The sequence below is a fragment of the Mobula birostris genome, chromosome 5, assembly GCF_030028105.1.
Source record: "Mobula birostris isolate sMobBir1 chromosome 5, sMobBir1.hap1, whole genome shotgun sequence".
NCBI lineage: Eukaryota > Metazoa > Chordata > Chondrichthyes > Myliobatiformes > Myliobatidae > Mobula > Mobula birostris.
This window is the reverse complement of record NC_092374.1, coordinates 80,866,955-80,886,020: the sequence shown is the minus strand read 5'-3', so window position 1 is coordinate 80,886,020 and position 19,066 is coordinate 80,866,955. Positions and strand designations below refer to the sequence as shown.

The 19,066-nt window shown below is 41.0% G+C and overlaps 1 protein-coding gene across 4 annotated transcripts in view; it reads right to left on the bottom strand.

The window, feature by feature from the left end:
• Positions 1-19,066, bottom strand: part of chd3 (chromodomain helicase DNA binding protein 3) — a 130,815-nt gene that overhangs the window by 31,135 nt on the left and 80,614 nt on the right. For all 4 annotated transcript variants that reach the window (XM_072258256.1, XM_072258260.1, XM_072258259.1 and 1 more), the window contains 4 exons: positions 18,603-18,768; positions 13,116-13,225; positions 5,556-5,703; positions 4,126-4,221 (listed from right to left, as the gene is read on the bottom strand). In XM_072258256.1, the coding sequence (XP_072114357.1) occupies positions 4,126-4,221; positions 5,556-5,703; positions 13,116-13,225; positions 18,603-18,768 (520 nt within the window). The remainder of the gene's footprint in view (positions 1-4,125; positions 4,222-5,555; positions 5,704-13,115; positions 13,226-18,602; positions 18,769-19,066) is intronic.

Sequence of the window (19,066 nt, the reverse complement as noted above, 5' to 3'; positions counted from 1 at the left end):
AAAGTTTGGGCACCCCCTGGTCAAAATTTCTGTTACTGTGAATAGCTAAGCGAGTAAAAGATGACCTGATTTCCAAAAGGCATAAACTTAAAGATGACACATTTCTTTAATATTGTAAGCAAGATTACTTTTTTTATTTCCATCTTTTACAGTTTCAAAATAACAAAAAAGGAAAAGAGCCTGAAGCAAAAGTTTGGGCACCCTGCATGGTCAGTACTTAGTAACACCCACTTTGGCAAGTATCACAGCTTGTAAACGCTTTCTGTAGCCAGTTAAGAGTCTTTCAATTCTTGTTTGGGGGATTTTCACCCATTCTTCCTCTGCACCTCCCTCTACAACTGGATCCTAGACTTCCTGACTGGGAGACCTCAGTCAGTCCGGATTGGAAGCAGCATCTCCAATGCCATCACACTGAGCATGGGAGCCCCTCAGGGCTGTGTGCTCAGTCCACTGCTGTTCACTCTGCTGACCCACGACTGTGCTGCAACACACAGCTCGAACCGCATCATCAAATTCGCAGATGACAAGACCGTGGTGGGTCTCATCAGCAAGAACAGAGAGGAGGTGCTGCGGCTAATGGACTGATGCAGAGCCAACAACCTTTTTCTGAATGTGAACAAAACAAAAGAGATGGTTGTTGACCTCAGGAGGACACGGAGCGACCAATCTCCGCTGAACATATAGATATAGTTAACAGCACCAAATTTCTTGGTGTTCACCTGGCGGAGAATCTCACCTGGCCCCTCAACACCAGCTCCATAGCAAAGAAAGCCCAGCAGTGTCTCTACTTTCTGCGAAGGCTGAGAAAAGTCCATCTCCCAACCCCCATCCTCACCACATTCTACAGAGGTTGTACTGAGAGCATCCTGAGCAGCTGCATCACTGCCTGATTCAGAAATTGCACCATCTCAGATTGCAAGACCCTGCAGCGGATAGTGAGGTCACCTGAGATCATCGGGGTCTCTCTTCCCGCCATTACAGACATTTATACCACATGCTGCATCTGTAAAGCAAACAGCATTATGAAGGACCCCACGCACCCCTCATACAAACTCTTCTCTCTCCTGCCATCTGGCGAAAGGCACCGAAGCATTCAGGCTCTCACGACCAGCCTATGTAACAGTTTCTTCCCCCAAGACATCAGACTCCTAATACGCAGAGCCTGGATTGACACCAACCTATTGCCCTCTACTGTGCCTATTGTCTTGTTTATTATTTATTGTAATGCCTGCACTGTTTTGTACACTTTATGCAGTCCTGGGTAGGTCTGTAGTCTAGTGTAGTTTTCGTGTTGTTTTACGTAGTTCAGTATAGTTTTTGTATTGTTTCGTGTAGCACCACGGTCCTGAAAAACGTCTCGATTTTACTGTGTACTGTACCAGCAGTTATGGTTGAAATGACAATAAAAAGTGACTTGACTTGACAAAAGTCTTCTAGTTCTGTGAGATTCTTTGGCCGTCCTGCATGCACTGCTCTTTTGAGGTCTATCCACAGGTTTTCGATGACGTTTAGGTCGGGGGACTGTGAGGGCCATGGCAAAACCTTCAGCTTGTGCTTCTTGAGGTAGTCCATTGTGGATTTTCAGGTGTGTTTAGGATCATTATCCTGTTGTAGAAGCCACCCTCTTTCCATCTTCAGCTTGCTTGCTTTTTTTTTTATATACAGACGGTGTGATGTTTGCTTCCAGAATTTGCTGATATTTAATTGAATTCATTCTTCCCTCTACCAGTGAAATGTTCCCCGTGCCACTGGCTGCAACACAAGTCCAAAGCATGATCGATCCACCCCCATGCTTAACAGTTGGAGAGGTGTTCTTTTCATGAAATTCTGCACCCTTTTTTCTCCAAACATACCTTTGCTCATTGTGGCCCAAAAGTTCTATTTTAACTTCATCAGTCCACAGGACTTGTTCCCAAAATGCATCAGGCTTGTTTAGATGTTCCTTTGCAAACTTCTGTCGCTGAATTTTGTGGTGAGGACGCAGGAAAGATTTTCTTCTGATGACTCTTCCATGAAGGTCATATTTGTGCAGGTGTTGCTGCACAGTAGAATAGATCACCACCACTCCAGAGTCTGCTAAATCTTCCTGAAGGTCTTTTGCAGTCAAACGGGGGTTTTGATTTGCTTTTCTAGCAATCCTACGAGCAGTTCTCTTGGAAAGCTTTCTTGGTCTTCCAGACCTCAACTTGACCATGACAGTTCCTGTTAACTGCCATTTCTTAGTACATTATGAACTAAGGAAACGGCTACCTGAAAACGCTTTGCTATCTTCTTATAGCCTTTTCCTGCTTTGTGGGCATCATTTATTTTAATTTTTCAGAGTGCTAGGCAGCTGCTTAGAGGAGCACATGGCTGCTGATTGTTGGGACAAGGTTTGAGGAGTCAGGGTATTTATAAAGCTTTGAAATTTGCATCACCTGGCCTTTCCTAACAATGATTGTGAACAAAACATAGCCCTAACAAGCTAATTAAGGTCTGAGACCTTGGTAAAAGTTATCTGAGAGCTCAAATCTCTTGTGGTGCCCAAACTTTTGCATGGTGCTTCTTTCCTCCCCCCCCCACTCTAAAATTATACAAAACAAAAATAATACACTGATCTTGCTTAAAATGTTGAAAAGAATGTTCCATCTTCAACTTTATGACTTTTGGAGATCAATTCATCTTCTACTCACTGAAATATTCACAGTAACAGAAATTTTGACCGGGGTGTCCAAACTTTTGCATGTCACTGTACATGCATTGTGTTGTGCACCTTGGTCTGGGGGAATATGCTTCGTTTGGCACTAAATATGGGTACAGTTGAATGACAATAAACTGAACTTGAACTTGAACTTGAGACTGGATAGGCTGTTTTCTCTGTAGCAGCTGGCTGAGAGGTGTATGACAGAGAGGCATAGATAGTGTAGTTAGCTAGTATCGGATTCCCACGGTATGACTGTCTAAACCTAGAGCTAAAGATTTAGGGAGCATGAATGGGTTGTACAGGGAGGGGTTGCACCTCTGGTGAAGGGGTTTGTCATGTCCATTCCAGGACAACTCATCACCTTGGGTCCCCTTCGGACACTCAGCTTGCACCTGTGGCTCCAAGCAGCTGTTTCCACGTGACAGCAGCCGCACCCTGGTACATGGCCTTGGCAGGCAGGGCTAAACCGGGTGAGGGCAGCCAGTGGCCTCATACCCCAGTGGTTTAGGGACCTGCCTGTCTTAGCATGTGAGGCCAGCTACAACAAACTGGGCAGATGAGATCTACAGAATTCTGTGAGAAGGTGGTACTGCAATGTTCAGTGGAGAGCAAAGTACATGAAGGCACAGAAGATGCAATCAAGGAAGATCCCAATTTGAGATGCTGAACACAGACTTCTCAGGTTGAGAGACTGGGACTGCTCCAGTGCAATGGCCTTCCACTTTAAAACTCACCCATTCAGGTTTTCTGTCATTGTTGGAATACGATGGACAGCTACCAAAGGTTTAAGGTGAGATGGAGGAGGTTTAGAAAGGATCTGAGTGATAATTTATTTTTATTTATTTATTTTTTAAAAAAAACACAGAAAAGTTGATACCCGAATGAGCTGCCAGAGAAGCTGGAGGAGGGGAGAACAGTAACAACAATTAAGAGGCATTTTGACCGGGCATAGAGGAGGTCCCAAACTTTATTATGCCATGGACCCCTACAATTAACTGAGGGGTCCATGGACCCCAGGTTGGGAACCCTGGCAGAGGGATATGGATGCAGGATTTACATGGATGAGGATAATGATCAGCACAGAAGTAATGAGCCAAAGGACCTGTTTCTGCTCTGTACAGCTCTTACTTTGTGACCATAATGTGAACACCTGCAGCTTCACTATGCTATACATGATGACAGGTCCTACCACTGTTGAGATAAAACTTCTCGGCTCCTCACACAAATTCAGTGGCACATGGATGGTCTGATATTGCTGAGCAACTTTGAGTCTTTTTCTATGGAGAAAAAGGCAGGTACACTGAGAAAAGACAAAGGGAAACTAATTGAACTGGTGTAAACCAGACAGAAATCTTTTCGAATGTTTGGGACAAATTCCTTTAACACAAAAGGCTCTGTGCAGCCTTGTAGGATGCCTAGATGAAGCAATGTGGCACAATTACCTTTCACATCAGTCGTTTCTTGTTCAGTTTTCTCCTTTGTCTCCAAACTTGCTTCAGATTTTTCGACGAGTGTGTCCCCACCACTCCTTTCAGGTTCTGTATTTAAAGTAAGATGTATCAGGACACTGGCACAAATTTAAAACCAAACATTCTAGAAATTTTGCTGTCATTCCATTTGACTTCTGAGCATGAACAAACTTATCTCTGTGGGAAACATTTCATGGGGTCTTCTATTCATCTTTGTGGGAATTCAAATGAAGATTGGTCCCCTCAACTAACTAAAATCATTATACTTCACTGCAAATCATAAGCATGAGAAATTCTACAGATGCTGGAAATCCAAAGCAACACACACAAGATGCTAGAGCAACTCAGCCGGTCAGGCAGCATCTATAGAAATTAATAAACAGTCAACATTTTGGGCTAAGACCTTTCTTCAGGACTAGAAAGGAAGGGGAAGATGCCAGAATAAAAAAGGTGGGGGGAGGGGAAGGAGGACTAGCAGAAAGATGTTAGGAGAAGCCAGATGAATAGGGAAGGTCAAAGGCTGAAGAGGAAGGAATCTGATAGGAGAGGAGAGTGGACCATAGGAGAAAGGAAAGAAGACCCAGGGGAAGGTGAGAAGAGGTAAGAGGCCATAGTGGGGAATAGAAGAGGGGAGGGGGAGGATTTTTTTTTTGCCATGGGGAGAAATCGATATTCATGCCATCAGGTTGGAGGCTACCCAGATGGATTATAAAGTGTTGCTCCTCTGCCCTGAGGGTGTCCTCATCTTAGCACAAGAGGAGGCCATGGACCAACTTATCGGAACGGGAACAGGAATTAAAATGTTTTGTCACCAGTATGTTCTGCTTTTGGCAGATGGTGTGCAGGTGCTCAACAGAGCAGCTCTCCCCATTTATGATGAGCCTCACTGGACACCAACAGATTGCAAGTCTGAACTGAGGGCACAGAGAAGGCAATTCAGTTTACTTTCTCCATGTTTTCATTTGAGTACTGGAGAATGGAAACCGTCAGTCCGCACCTTCTAAGCATTCAACCAGATCATTAGAAACACAGAGACTGCAGACGCTGGAATCTGGAGCAACAAATAATCAGTTGGTAAAGCAGCATCTGCTGGGGGTGGGGGAGAGAAGAAGAGGAATTTTTGACGTTTTGGGGCAAAATCTTGCATTACGACTCCTTAAAACTTTGACCGAAAACATCAACAATTCCCTTCTCCCCCATAGATGGTGATTGACTCCATTTATCCACCACTGCTTCTTATTGCTTGAAACATTTCTCCAGTCTAGAGGGAGTCACTGGAAATCGAACAAAACCTGGGATATTCTCTTTCTTAACCCGTTACAATGGCATGCATTCAGTGCAAAATGCTGGCTTGTCATTTCTTGGCAATATAATTCACCCCTCATCTCTCAGCAATCTGGTACCTTGTTTTTCTTCTTTGGGCATTGATTCCTGCACTTCGCTTTCTGCATTCTCCTTTTCTTCTTCTGGCGGCTCTTTAACCTCTTCAGTAACAGATGGCTGAGCCTCCGGCTTTTCAGTGGCCATGGGATCTTCTTCTGCACTGGGAATCTTAAAAGGAACATGATCACACAATGTAAATTCAACAAGAAATCCAAAATGTAATAAATCAAGATGGAAGGCAATCTACAGTAAGATGTTTCGTCAGCTTTGACAAATTGAAAATATTTAACTTTCGTACTTATGTAACACTGTTATTTATTTAATGATTTGTTAGGAAGTCATTATGTTGACGAATGGTTGTAAGATTTAAGATGATCATCAGGACTAGGGAGAAAAATGAGAATTTGTTTTAAAGCTTGGTGAGTTTAATCTGAAACATTGTACCTTGACAAAGTGACTTGATGAAGGTGATTAGCAAGTCTCAGTAATGGTAATCAAGAATCTAAGAACTGGTTCAATAATGCTCTACAGCAGGGGTTCCCAACATGTGGTCCATGGACCCTTCAGTTAATGGTAGGGGCCCACGGCTTAAAAAAAGTTGGGGACCCCTGCTCTGCTGGGAATGAAATCTTCCAGTCCCATCCACTCAGGCCTGACAGCAACAATTATGGACTATAAATGTTAGCATTGAGAGCACTGTCCATATCATAACAGCAAATAAATACTCAAAATGGGAGGAGGGTAGTTGGAAATCGGGGCTTTAAGTGGGGTAGGGAGGAATAGGACAAAGTAGGACATTGGATCACTCTTTCAAAGAGCTGGCGCAGATAATGGAACCGAATGGACATACTCTGTGCAATTCTTTTCCATGAAACTAGAGTTCAAAAAACTTTTACATTTCTCCACCTGCAAGTCTGCAGATAAATGCCCTGACAACTGAATTATTAAGATAGTTCAGCAGCAAAATGAATCAAAATATAGAGGCTGGGACTTCCGGGTCATCAAGGGAATGGCGGCGTAAGGAAAAGGTCTCTCGACAAAAAAGGTAAACTGCCCCAAAATCGAATTTAGACAAATACTTAATATTGCATAACTATATTAATAAAAGGGGCAAGGATGATGTCTAAGAACAAGATTAAAAAGTCCGCTCCGAAGGCTGATAAACATAAAGAGACGCAGAAAGGCGACGGGCCTAGCTCCCCCATGGCAAGCCAGGATGGAGATAACGAGGGGGAATTGGTGACTCTGTCTTTGATTCTCGGAGAGATTCGCGAGTTCCGACAAGATAACAGCAAACAGCTGGAAGATATTAAAGGAGAAATAGTAAAAACTAACTCGCGGATAGATGAAGCCGAAGCGAGGATTGTTGGAATTGAAGAGAAGCTACAAAACACAGAGGAGGTGATAGCAGAAATGCTGAAGCTACAAGACCAGCTCCAGTGGAAACTAATAGATCAAGAAGGCCGCTCGAGAAGGGAAAATGTGAGGATCTACGGAGTTCCCGAAGGAACCGAAGGTAAACCCGGATTGATGATTCCCTTCGTGGAGAAGCTGCTTAGAGAGAACCTTGATATACCGGCCGCAAAAGACCTACAGATAGAAAGGGCTCACCGCGCGTTGGCACCACAGCCCCCGGCAGGCGCCCAGCCCAGATCGATTCTGGTCAGATTTCTCAGCTACAGAACGAAGGAAGAGGTGCTTAAAAGGGCATGGCAAAATAAAGGTTTCATGTGGAACAACTGTAAAATCAGTTTAGACCACGACTACGCACCGGGGATTCTTGCCAGACGGAAGGAATATACGGAAATACGGAGAGTCCTGAATTCCATACCCTGTATCCAGCTCGGCTGAGAGCCTTTTATGACGAAGGGACAAAAACTTACGCTACGGTGGAGGAGGCAACGTTGGACCTGGCAGACCGGGGACTACCTATTAAAGTTATTACCCAACCGGAGTCGCTACTGGAGAGGATTCGGCAGAAGTCGTGGCAGTCAGTGGGGCGAGGACGCTCCACTCGAACCAGAGTGTCAAACTACAAGGAAAAGCTGCAAATATTCAGATGCGAATGTACAGAGAATACAGATTAATTAAGAGAAATGACTGAAAAGAGTAAATCGGACTTAAAAGTAAAATGAAAACTGGTAACTGAAAATAAACTAGGCGGAATAACTTGAATGATAGCAATTTGGTCGAGACATAAATAGGAGAAAATTCTCTATGATTATTCAAACTGCTGAGGGCCCTCTAACACAGGGTGAAGATAGAGGTTATCCCTCTGAACTGAGGCGGGTCGGTGCTCAGGCCTCACTGTGGGAAGTCGGGAAAAATTTTCAAATGTTACACGTTCAAAAATGTCTAGGGTGTGGTTATATGTCTTGGTTTACTGTTGAGAAGGGATTGCTTACTGTTTGGTTAGAAAAGGAGAGTGTTTTTTTTTCTACTAGAGAAAAATGCAAACTGAATTGGTAAAAATAATTTCCTATAATGTTAATGGGGTTTTGAATCCAATTAAAAGAAATAAGATTATGTCTAAATTGAAAAAAGAGAGGGCACAAATAGCTTTCCTCCAGGAAACACATATGAGCCAATCTGAACATGGAAAATTAAAAAGAATGGGCTTTAAGCATGTATTTTATTCATCATAAAAATTGAGTCACAAAAGAGGGGTAGCTACTTTAATATCAAGTACTCTTAATTATGAACATATTTCAGAGACTAGAGACAAAGAAGGACGGTTTGTAAAAAATCACAGGAGGAATAGAAGGTACAGAAATAACATTGCTGAATGTTTCTGCTCCTCCAGGTTGTGAATGGTCATTTTATAGACACATTTTTGACCTAATGGTCAGTTCTCAAGGGGTAGTAATTTGTGGAGGGGATTTTAATATTAGATTAAATCCTATATTAGATTCTTCAAGAATAGTTACTCAGAATAAACCTCTGACTCGGAAAGTGAATTCATTGATGGAGGAGTTGGGAATTATAGATGTCTGGAGGGAATTACACCCTACTAGTAAAGATTATACATATTACTCTTTCCCTCATTCAGCCTATTCAAGGATAGACTATTTCTTTATCTTTAATACAGATAGACTCAGGATAAAAAACTGTAATATTGCAACAATTGATCTGTCGGATCATAGCCCAGTCTCTGTCTCTAATCCTGGAAAGGAAAATGAGGAAAACACTATGGAGGCTAAACTCACATATACTCAATAACCCGAAAGTAATGGAGAGATTAAGGGGAGAAATCAAAGAATATCTAGACCTTAATGACATGGGAGAAACATCACCAGTGATTTTATGGGATACATTGAAAGCTGTACTGAGAGGGAAAATTATTTCCATTACTACTCACATGAAAAAAATCAATGCACAAAAATTAGCAGACCTTCAAGGAAAATTAAAACAACTTCAAGTTGTAGATAGCAACAAAAGTAATTCAAATTGAAAACAGGAAATTAGGAAATTGCAAAGTGAAATTGACGATATTTATACGTTGGAAACTCAAAGGAATTTTCTTTACCTGAGACAAAAGAATTATGAAGTAGGAGGTAAATCAGCTAGATTATTAGCATATAAATTACAAAAACAACAAGCAGACAATACAATTCATAAAATAAAGAATCAAAAGACAAAGCTTGTGGAGAGTACAATAGGGAAAATTCAAGAGAGTTTTGAAACATATTATCGAGAGCTGTACTCCCAACCCCGGGCCCCCAATGAGCCCTATATAGACAGTGTATTGAATTTTTTAGATCTACCTAAACTTACAGATTTACAAAATGAAAGTTTATTAGAACTAGTAACTGTCAAAGAACTGAACGTGGCCATCTCTAGGTTAAAGGCTGTAAAGTCCCCAGGTTCTGATGGGTTTACCTCAGAGTGGTACAAGTCCCTGAAGACACAGTTAGCCCCATTACTACTTAACACCTTTAATTGGATCTTGCAGAGAGGAGAAACTCCACCTCCCTGGAGAGAAGTGATTATTTCAGTTATTCCTAAAGAGGGTAAAGATAAACTAGAATGTGGCAATTATCGGCCAATTAGTGTTCTTAATTTAGATTACAAACTATTTACATCTATATTAGCGCGCAGATTGGAAAAGCTTTTACCTGGCCTAATCCACTTAGACCAGACTGGATTTATTCAACAAAGACAAACACAGGACAACATAAGGAGAACTCTGCACATATTAGAACAGGTTAATAAGAACGAGACAGAGACAATGGTAGTAGGATTGGACGCTGAGAAAGCTTTTGATTCGGTTAGTTGGGCATTCCTATACAGAGTGTTAGGAAGGTTCGGCTTTTAAGAAAAGTTTATTAAAGTAATTCAGACTCTATATGACAGCCCTACAGCCCGAGTTAAGATAAATGGGGACCTCTCTGACTCCTTCATCTTAGAGAGGCACTAGACAGGGATGCCCAATTTCTCCTCTCCTTTTTGCTCTATACATTGAACCACTTGCCCAACTAATAAGACAGAGCGAAATCGTAAAAGGTATCAAGGTGGCAGGGATTGAACAGAAAGTGGCGTTACTCGCAGATATGTTTTGGTCTATCTGAGTGAACCAGAAAAATCATTTATAGGATTGTTTACACTGTTGGATGACTTTGGGAAAATATCAGGTTATAAAATAAATGTAAAGAAAACGCAGGTTATGTCCCTAAATTATACACCATCCAAAAAATTGCAGGATACATACGATCATAAGTGGGAAGCTAAATCATTAAAATATTTAGGAATAACCCTGCCGAAGGATCTTTCAACACTGTCACAGGTAAATTATGGGCCATTAATCTCAGAGATAAAAGCAGATATGCATAGATGGAATCTTATCCCCTTTTTAAGTTTAAATTCAAGGATAAGTACTATAAAAATGAATATTCTTCCTCGGTTATTGTATCTTTTCCGTACTTTACCGGTGGAGGTGGATGATAATCAATTCAGGGAATGGGACAAGTGGATTTCCCGCTTCATTTGGCAAGGAAGGAAACCTAGAATTCGATATAACACCTTACAGTTAGGGAAGGAAGGAGGAGGTATGGTTCTTCCTTGCCTGAGAAATTATTTTTATGCCTCACAGATAACCCCTCTGTTATATTGGTGTAATAGGGAATATAAGGCTAGATGGAAGGAAATAGAATTTGGATTAGTTGACAGTTTTCCTCTTCAGGCCTCAATAGCTGACAAAGGATTGATGGCCCAGTTGGAAAAATTTAATAACGCTTGGATAAATCTTACATTAAAAGTATGGCAGAAGGTGGTTAATTCATGTGGAGTTAACAACATGTTAAAACTCTTTAGATGGTGTGCATATGATACCGAATTCCTTCCCAACAGAGGAGATAAAAGATTTGAGCTATGGATAAAGAAAGGTCTTACAACCTACCTCTCATTTATAGATAAGAGTATTACAAAGTTTCCAAATCCTGCAGGACAAACATGGCCTAGAACATAATGACTTTTTTAGGTACCTTCAAATACGAAACTATGTTAACCAGAGTTGTAGATATACAGACCTATCAACAGTAGAATTAGAATTTTTCAAGATTCTGAATTCGGCTTGCAGTTCAATACGTAGTAAATCAGTTTCTCGCCTATATAATACACTCTCCCATGCTAAAAATGTAAATACACTGTATATTAAAGAGAAGTGGGAGAAAGAAGCGGGGTTGGTACTTTCAGAGGAGGCTTGGGGGAAAATCTGCAGCTTTCAATGGTCCTCGACTAATTCTTTGACTTGGAGAGAACATTGTTGGAAAAACATTATAAGATACTTCAAGACCCCATATCAGGAAAAATATAAAGATACAAACATGATGTGTTGGAGAAGGTGCGGCTCCAAGGAGGCAAATCATTTTCATATTTTCTGGGATTGCCCTAAATTAAGTCTATTTTGGGAAGGTATTCATAGAACATTAGTTAAGGTACTTAGGTCCCAGATACCTCTGAACTTTGAGACACTCTATTTGGGGCATGTATTGTTCCTTGAACAGAAGGAAGATATAAAGTTGCTGCAGGCCCTCTTAGTGGCAAGTAAGAAATCAATCACTAGAAAATGGCTAAATCCAATACCACCTACATTAGAAGATTGGTACGAAATTATCTTGGAAATATTTAAAATGGAAAAGTTGACTTACTCCCTGAGAACTCAAAAAGAAAAATTTTTATCAAATCTGGAATAAATGGATTGAATATATAACCCCAATGGGAGCAGACTTTAGATGACTCTCCTAATGATTTATATTGCTCTTCTCATCAACACAGTAATATTGCTAACGTAAGCACCCCTAGTCTAAATGTTTGTTTTTTTTTTGTTTTTTTTTTTGGAAAATAGAGAATTAACACAAGTAAAGGGAAAGATTTGGGAAAGGGATAAAAAAAAATGAAAAAATTAAGTAAATAAGTACATAGGGATTGGATAATTATGTCTGCGGGCAGGAGCAAGCATGAACAAATTAGGATATAAACACCTACAATGGTTGGTATATAGGCTTGTATACAACATTTTGGACCAGTGGAAGTGGTCCAGAAGGGTTGTGTGGAAACTATTATTACCATTTTTCTTAACAACTAATTTCATTACTTAGCCTAATAGGTTAGATTTACCACAGTACATAATTATCTATTTAAATGTTTATTTTCCTTTTATATCATCTCAATGTGTACTTAAGAATGTATAAATAATTGTAGTTTTATACATATAAAAAAATGGAAAAGGTTATATGTGTGAAAAAAGTACATGATATTTGTGAATTCCTTATCCAAATAAAAATAAAATTAAAAAAAAAAACAAAATATAGAGGCTGAGAGAGAACACTGATTTGGAAAGTTGTGTGCGTAGTCAAGGTGAGGGGTTACTAATCCATCACTGTGAACAGACAACACAAAATCAGAGCTTTGTGATATTTATGAAAACATGAATTGCTGGGTAAAAGGGATGAGAAAGGGACATAAAAAAGTGCCATCATAGATACCCTAAAACTGGATTCCGGTCTGAACAATTTGCCCATTACAAGTTGCTACCATTTGAATTTCAGTCTAAACACAATTGCTTCCTCATATGGTATTATTAAGCCAATGTGTTTTCTTTACAATAGAGCATGATTATTTGTAATCAAATGTTATGACCCCTATTACTTTGAACAGCAAATCAGAAGTATCCTTAAAGACAGGGCCCCCTGCTTCAGCCATAAATAGAAACTGGGGAAGGCCATCGGACCTCGAAGGCTACTCAACCATTCAAGCACATTCATAGCTGATCATTTACCTCAACACAACTGATGTCTGACAATAACCTACTAATGTGCACTAAAATGGATGCTTTTCATTTTCCAATTGTGCTCTTTTAAAAATTATGTATAATTTGTGAATTTATATACTTCTTATCAATGTTGCTTACATGATGTTATGCGCCTGTGATGCTGCTGCAGGCTAGCTTTGCACAGCCCACCTGAGCATATATGTGCATGTGACAATAAATTCAACTTTTGACTTAGTAACTAGAAATGTATTAATCTCAATCTTAGGAGCTTGCCTTCCCAGCATTTGTCTCACCTTCATTTTGGACATACCTCCAATTCTACCTTTTCACTGCCATTCGCTTCTTCCTCTTTGCCATCTGTTAGTTCCTTCTCAACAGGAGCTCCACTTCCTTCTAACTTATCGCTTGGAGCTGGAGTGGCTGGTCATTCAAAAATAAACACTGATTAGTTACAATTTTCTGTTGGTTTATGGAGTAAAATACTGACTACAACATACCTAGTTTAGCAAGGAGATATTGCTGTAGGCACATGGCATTTCCATAATCAGCTTTTACACCTACCAACCACAAATTTATCTCCTGAGCCACAACCATCTCAAATTTAGCAGAATGCTTGTCCAACATCCAGTACGAGATCAGCCAACATTTCTGCCATAATTGATATTTAATATGAAACAAATTATATTTATTATAAAACACACATGCTGTCTACAAATCTCAGCACAGACTTTCCCTAGCTCCATGTCACATCCTAGCAACTATGTGAGTGTGAAGCAACGTGCCTTCTGTTTGATCAGGGATGAGTTCTGGTCATTTATCATTCCATCTATTTCCATTTCTAATAGCTCCTGATTCCAGCCTATCTGTGGCTGAAACCTTCAAGCAGGCCTTTGATGCCTGGAAATAAATTTGAATAATCTAAAAGCAACTGCAAATCAAAAATAAAAACAGAAGATGCTGGAAACACTCAGCAGGTTTGGCAGCATCTGTGAAGGTATTAACAGGGTTAATGTTGCATGTTGATGATTTTTCCTTAGAACCAGATGTAATGCAATGGATGTTCTGATCCAGCTTCCTATCCTTCATATACATTTAAACCAAGATGAAACTCTCCTGCCCAGATTCTAGCTTGTAACATCCCCTGTTGCAACTGACCTTCTCTCCCCTGGTTTCCCAACATCTCCATTTCAACACTCTTATCCTGATCTCAGATTCACTTTGACCTTACCCCTTTCCCTCTTCACTGGTACCTCCTCCAGGCCAACTATGCTTTATTACCTCTATGCAGTTCCTATTTTGACCTCTCAACCACCCCTGATTCATACTATTCCCCTGCTGGTACCTTCGGATATTGAGACCTTAAGATTTGAAATGGTCACTCTAAAACCCATTTCTTTGATCAAGCTATTGCTCATCAATCCTACTATCTCTAAGATGTGAAATTATACATAACTGGACTCATGTAGAAACATATTATTAAAATGCAACAGAAATACAATCTGTTGTTTCTCGTTTAAACCATCAGTATTGTTTTATGTCTATCAATTAAAACGGCAATAATCCAGCATCATGCTTTATGGCAAGGGTTCCCAACCTGGCATCCATGGATCTCTTGCTTAATGGTATTGGTCCATGGCATTAAAAAAAGGTTAGGAACCCCTGTTTTATGGAAATCCAGACAGCTTGCTACCTTGGTCACTCATTAATCCAGCGTGCGAGTTGGGGGATTAAGAATGCAAGTGGGGTGTGCAGAGGGCCACAGTGTGACTGCACGCAGACTGGACTGCGAGTCAGGTGTGCAGTTGGGCTAGGTTTCGGGTCCAGAAAACCAACAGTCAGGATGGGCCAGAGCCGGGGTCTGGAATGCTCATATAATCTCCTCTCTAAGCTCATGAAATTCTTAAGAAGCTTTATTATACTATAGTGTGACAATGTGAAAAAGTGAAATAAAGGTGTGCTTGGATGTTCCACCATCCAGAAAATCTTCTAGTCCAGCACCAAAGCCCCAAGGCTGCTGGATTATTGGAGTTTTACTGCACTATTAATTGTATTTGACACTGTGAAACAGTATTACTATACATAGAAGCAATCGTTGGTGGAATTTCAGACGGATACACGAGGGCGTACAGTAATGAGACATATCAGTAGTTGAGTGGTGTGGCGACAACAACCTTGCACTGAACGTTACTTAGACCAAGGAAATCATTGTGGACTTTAAGAAGGGGAAGTCGAGGGAACACAAACCAATCCTCATTGAGGGTTCAGTAGTGGAAAGGGCGAGCAGTTTCACATTCCTGGGTGTCAGGATCTCTGAAGACCTATCCCGGGCCCAGCATATTAATTCAATTACAAAGAAGGCACAACAGCAGCTATATTTTATCAGGAGTTTGAAAAGACTTGGTATGTCACCAATGACTCACACAAATTTCTACAGATGTACTGTGGAGAGCATTCTAACTGGTTGCATCACCATCTGGTATGGAGCAGCCACTGTACAGGATCAGAAAAAAAAATGCAAAAATTTGTAAACTCAGCCAGTTCCATCAAGGGGACTAGCATCAAGGACACCTTCAAAAAGCAATGCCTCAAGAAGGTGGCGTCCATCATTAAGGATCCCATCACCTAGGACAAGCTACCATCAATGAGGTGGTACAGCAGCCTGAAGAGAGATACTCAATCTGGCGAGAGCAAAGGATGTTGGGAATGGTATGTGTGGAGTGCCACAGGAGGGGTGTGGGACAGGGAAGGAGTGCCAGAGGTTATGAATTTTTTTTTGCGGCAGCAGCACACAGTTGCAAGAAAAAGTTTGTGAACCCTTTGTGATCACCTGATTTTCTGCATTAATTACTCATAAAATGTGGTCTGATCTTCATCCAAGTCACAATAATAGACAAGAACAATCTGCCTAAACTAATAACACACAAACAATTGTACTTCTTCTCATCAATACTGAGTACACCATTTAAACAATCACAGTCTAGGTTCAAAAAAATGTATGCCAACCTCTGGGGTAATGCCTTCTACAAAAGCTATTTGGAGTCAGGTGTTCCAATGAATGCTGAAGGAGATGAAAAGAACCCAATGGCAAAAGACCTGCAGAAATCTCTAGAACTCGCTGAAGTCTCTGTTCCTGTGTCTACTATAGGAAAAACACTGAACAAGAATGGTGTTCATGGAAGGACATCACGGAGAAAACAACTGCTCTCTTAAAAAAAACATTGCTGCACCTCTGTTTGCAAAAGACCACCTGAATGTTCCACAATGCTTCTGGCACAATGTTCTGTAGACAGATGAGACAAAACTTAAACTTTTTGTCAGAAATGCACATTGCTACGTTTGGAGGAAAAAGGGCACTGCACACCCAGACCAAAACCTCATCCCAACTGTAAAGCATGGTGGAAGGAGCATCATGGTTTGGGGCTGCTTTGCTACCCCAGAGCCTGGACAGCTTGCAATCAATGAGTGAACAATGGATTCAAAATTGTTTCAAGACATTTAACAGGAGAATGTCAGGGTAGCAGTCTGTCATCTGAAGCTTAATAGATGTTGGATGATTTAACAAGGTAATGATCTGAAACACAAGAGTAAATCAACAACAGAATGCTTTAAGAAAATTTGCATTTTCAAATGACCAATGACCAAGTCAGAGCCCGGACCTTAACCCAATTGAGAGGATGTGGCATGCAAGGTACCCCAGAAATAGTCATGAACTGAAACAGTTCTGTATGGAGGAATGATCTAAAATTCCCCCTTACTATTGTTTAAGTCTGATCAGCAGCAACAGGAAACGTTTGGTGGAGGTTATTGCTGCTAAAGGAGGCTCTACCAGTTATTAAATACAAGGGTTCACATACTTTTTCAAGCCTGGACTGTAAATGATTAAACAATGTGTTCAATAAAGACATTATTCTCCATCTGACTTGCTGGCTGTTAATATTACGTGCGCATGGTACCTTCTGCACCTGGTGTGTGGAAGCAATGTTGCTGTCTTTAATTTAGTTTTAAGACCATAAGACATAGGAGGAGAATTAGGCCATTCGGCCTGTCAAGTCTACTCCACCATTCCATCATGGCTGATGTATCATACCTTTCAAGCCCATTCTCCTGCCTTCTCCCTGTAACCTTTGATACCTTTACTAAACAAGAACCAATCAAAATGCAATGCATTTTAAATACATGCAATGACTTGGCCTCCCCAGCCCTCTGGCTAAAGAAATTCCTCCTCATCTCTGTTCTAAAGGGACGCCCTTGTATTTTGAGGCTGTGCCCTCTGGCCCTAGACTCCCTCAATAAAGGAGAAATCCTCTCCATCACTCTATCTAGGGGCTTCAATATTTGATAAGTTTCAGCCATAACTCAGTGTTCCTGCCAATTTCTAACTGCGCTACAAGGACCTTATCCCACAAACTCCATGCATTCAAGTATAACACCTTCAGTCGAGTATTCATCACCCTTTTCAATTTTGCCTCTATGTTATCAGAAGTAAAATTCTTATCCTTTTGTTTAAACTTGGTCTTTTTATTAAAAGTTCAAAGTAAACTTTATTTTCAAACCACATACAAGTCACCAGATACAACCCTGAGATTAATTTTGTGGGCATATTCTGCAAGTACTTAGAATAGTAACTACAGACTTGCTGGGTATGCCTACAGGAAAATGAATTTATTCAGGGCACTTATCCTCACTTTTCCAAACTGTTCAACCCCTCCCCCTTCCACTATCTAGCTTAGACACACTTTGACCCACTCTAACTGAATAAAATTTTGGCCTATCAACTGCCTATGCTTCCTCACAGTCTCACTAAACAATGCATCTACTGGTATACCAAATTTCCCATCCTTTGCCCCATCATTCTGGTTCCTATCCACCTCACAGATTAGTTTAAACCCTCCCTAAAAGCTCCAGCAAACCTGCCCTTAAGGATATCGGTCCCCTCAAGTTCAGGTGCAACTATTCCTTGTATAGGTCATCTCTTCACCAGAAGATAGTGATACTTTATTGATCCCAGGGGAAATTGGTTTTCGTTACAGTTGCACCAGAAATAATAAATAGTAATAAAACCATAAATAAATAGTAATATGTAAATTATGCCAGTAAATTATGAAATAAGTCCAGAACCAGCCTATTGGCTCAGGGTGTCTGACCCTCCAAGGGAGGAGTTGTAAAGTTTGATGGCCACAGGCGTGAATGATTTCCTATGACGCTCTGTGTTGCATCTCGGTGGAATGAGTCTCTGGCTGAATGTACTCCTGTGCCCACCCAGTACATTATGTAGTGGATGGGAGACATTGTCCAAGATGGCATGCAACTTAGACAGCATCCTCTTTTTCAGACACCACCGTCAGAGAGTCCAGTTCCATCCCCACAACATCACTGGCCTTACGAGATCCCAATAATCCAATTTTCTACCTACTTCCCAATATTCTTCCTTCAGCACTGCATCCCTTTTCCTACCTACGTCATCAGTACCAATAAGCATCACAACTTCTGGCCGCTCACCATCCCCCTTGAGAATACTGTGAACCTGATTCAAAATGTCCCTGACCCTGGCACTTGTGAGGCAAATACCATCCCAGTGTCTCTTTCATTCCATAGAATCTCCTGCCTGCTCTTCTAATTATTGAATTTGCTATCACCACTGCACTCTTCTCCTCCCCCTTTCCCTTCTAAGCCATAAAGCCACACCCAGTGCCAGTTTTGAGTGACTTTGCATTTAACTTGTAAATTGCATTCATGTATGTACGGTGTATTCATGTATATCAGAACACTGCTTTCCATATGTCCAATCTGCCGATACCTGGTTTTGAAGTGCAGGGAGTGTTGCTGCAGCTGGGCTCCGGGGTCGTTGTGGCTGTCTTCACTAGCGGAGATGAGGCTCTGGATGATTTCTTGGAATCAGCACTGATGTCTGGCATGAACTCTGGCATGCTCCACTTCCCGTTGATGTGTTCAAATTCCTGCACCTGGGGCCAAAACAAATAAGATACAAGTGCTCTAACCTCCAGCAACCCCATCACAGTCACCGTGCACTGGGGACAGTCCAATCAGGATAGAATAGCATGGAAAGGCAGGACAACAATAATAAATTACATTACGATTTCCTTGCTCATATTGTTGGGTGTCAAAGTGACCAGAGGTTTCCTCGTTGCTCTGGGTCATGAGCAACATGAACATGTAGCATATTTTGCCCATCTCTAGTTACTCCGTACCCAAAGTTAATTCAGCAAGGAACTATAAATACATGCAAGCTCAAATAATTGG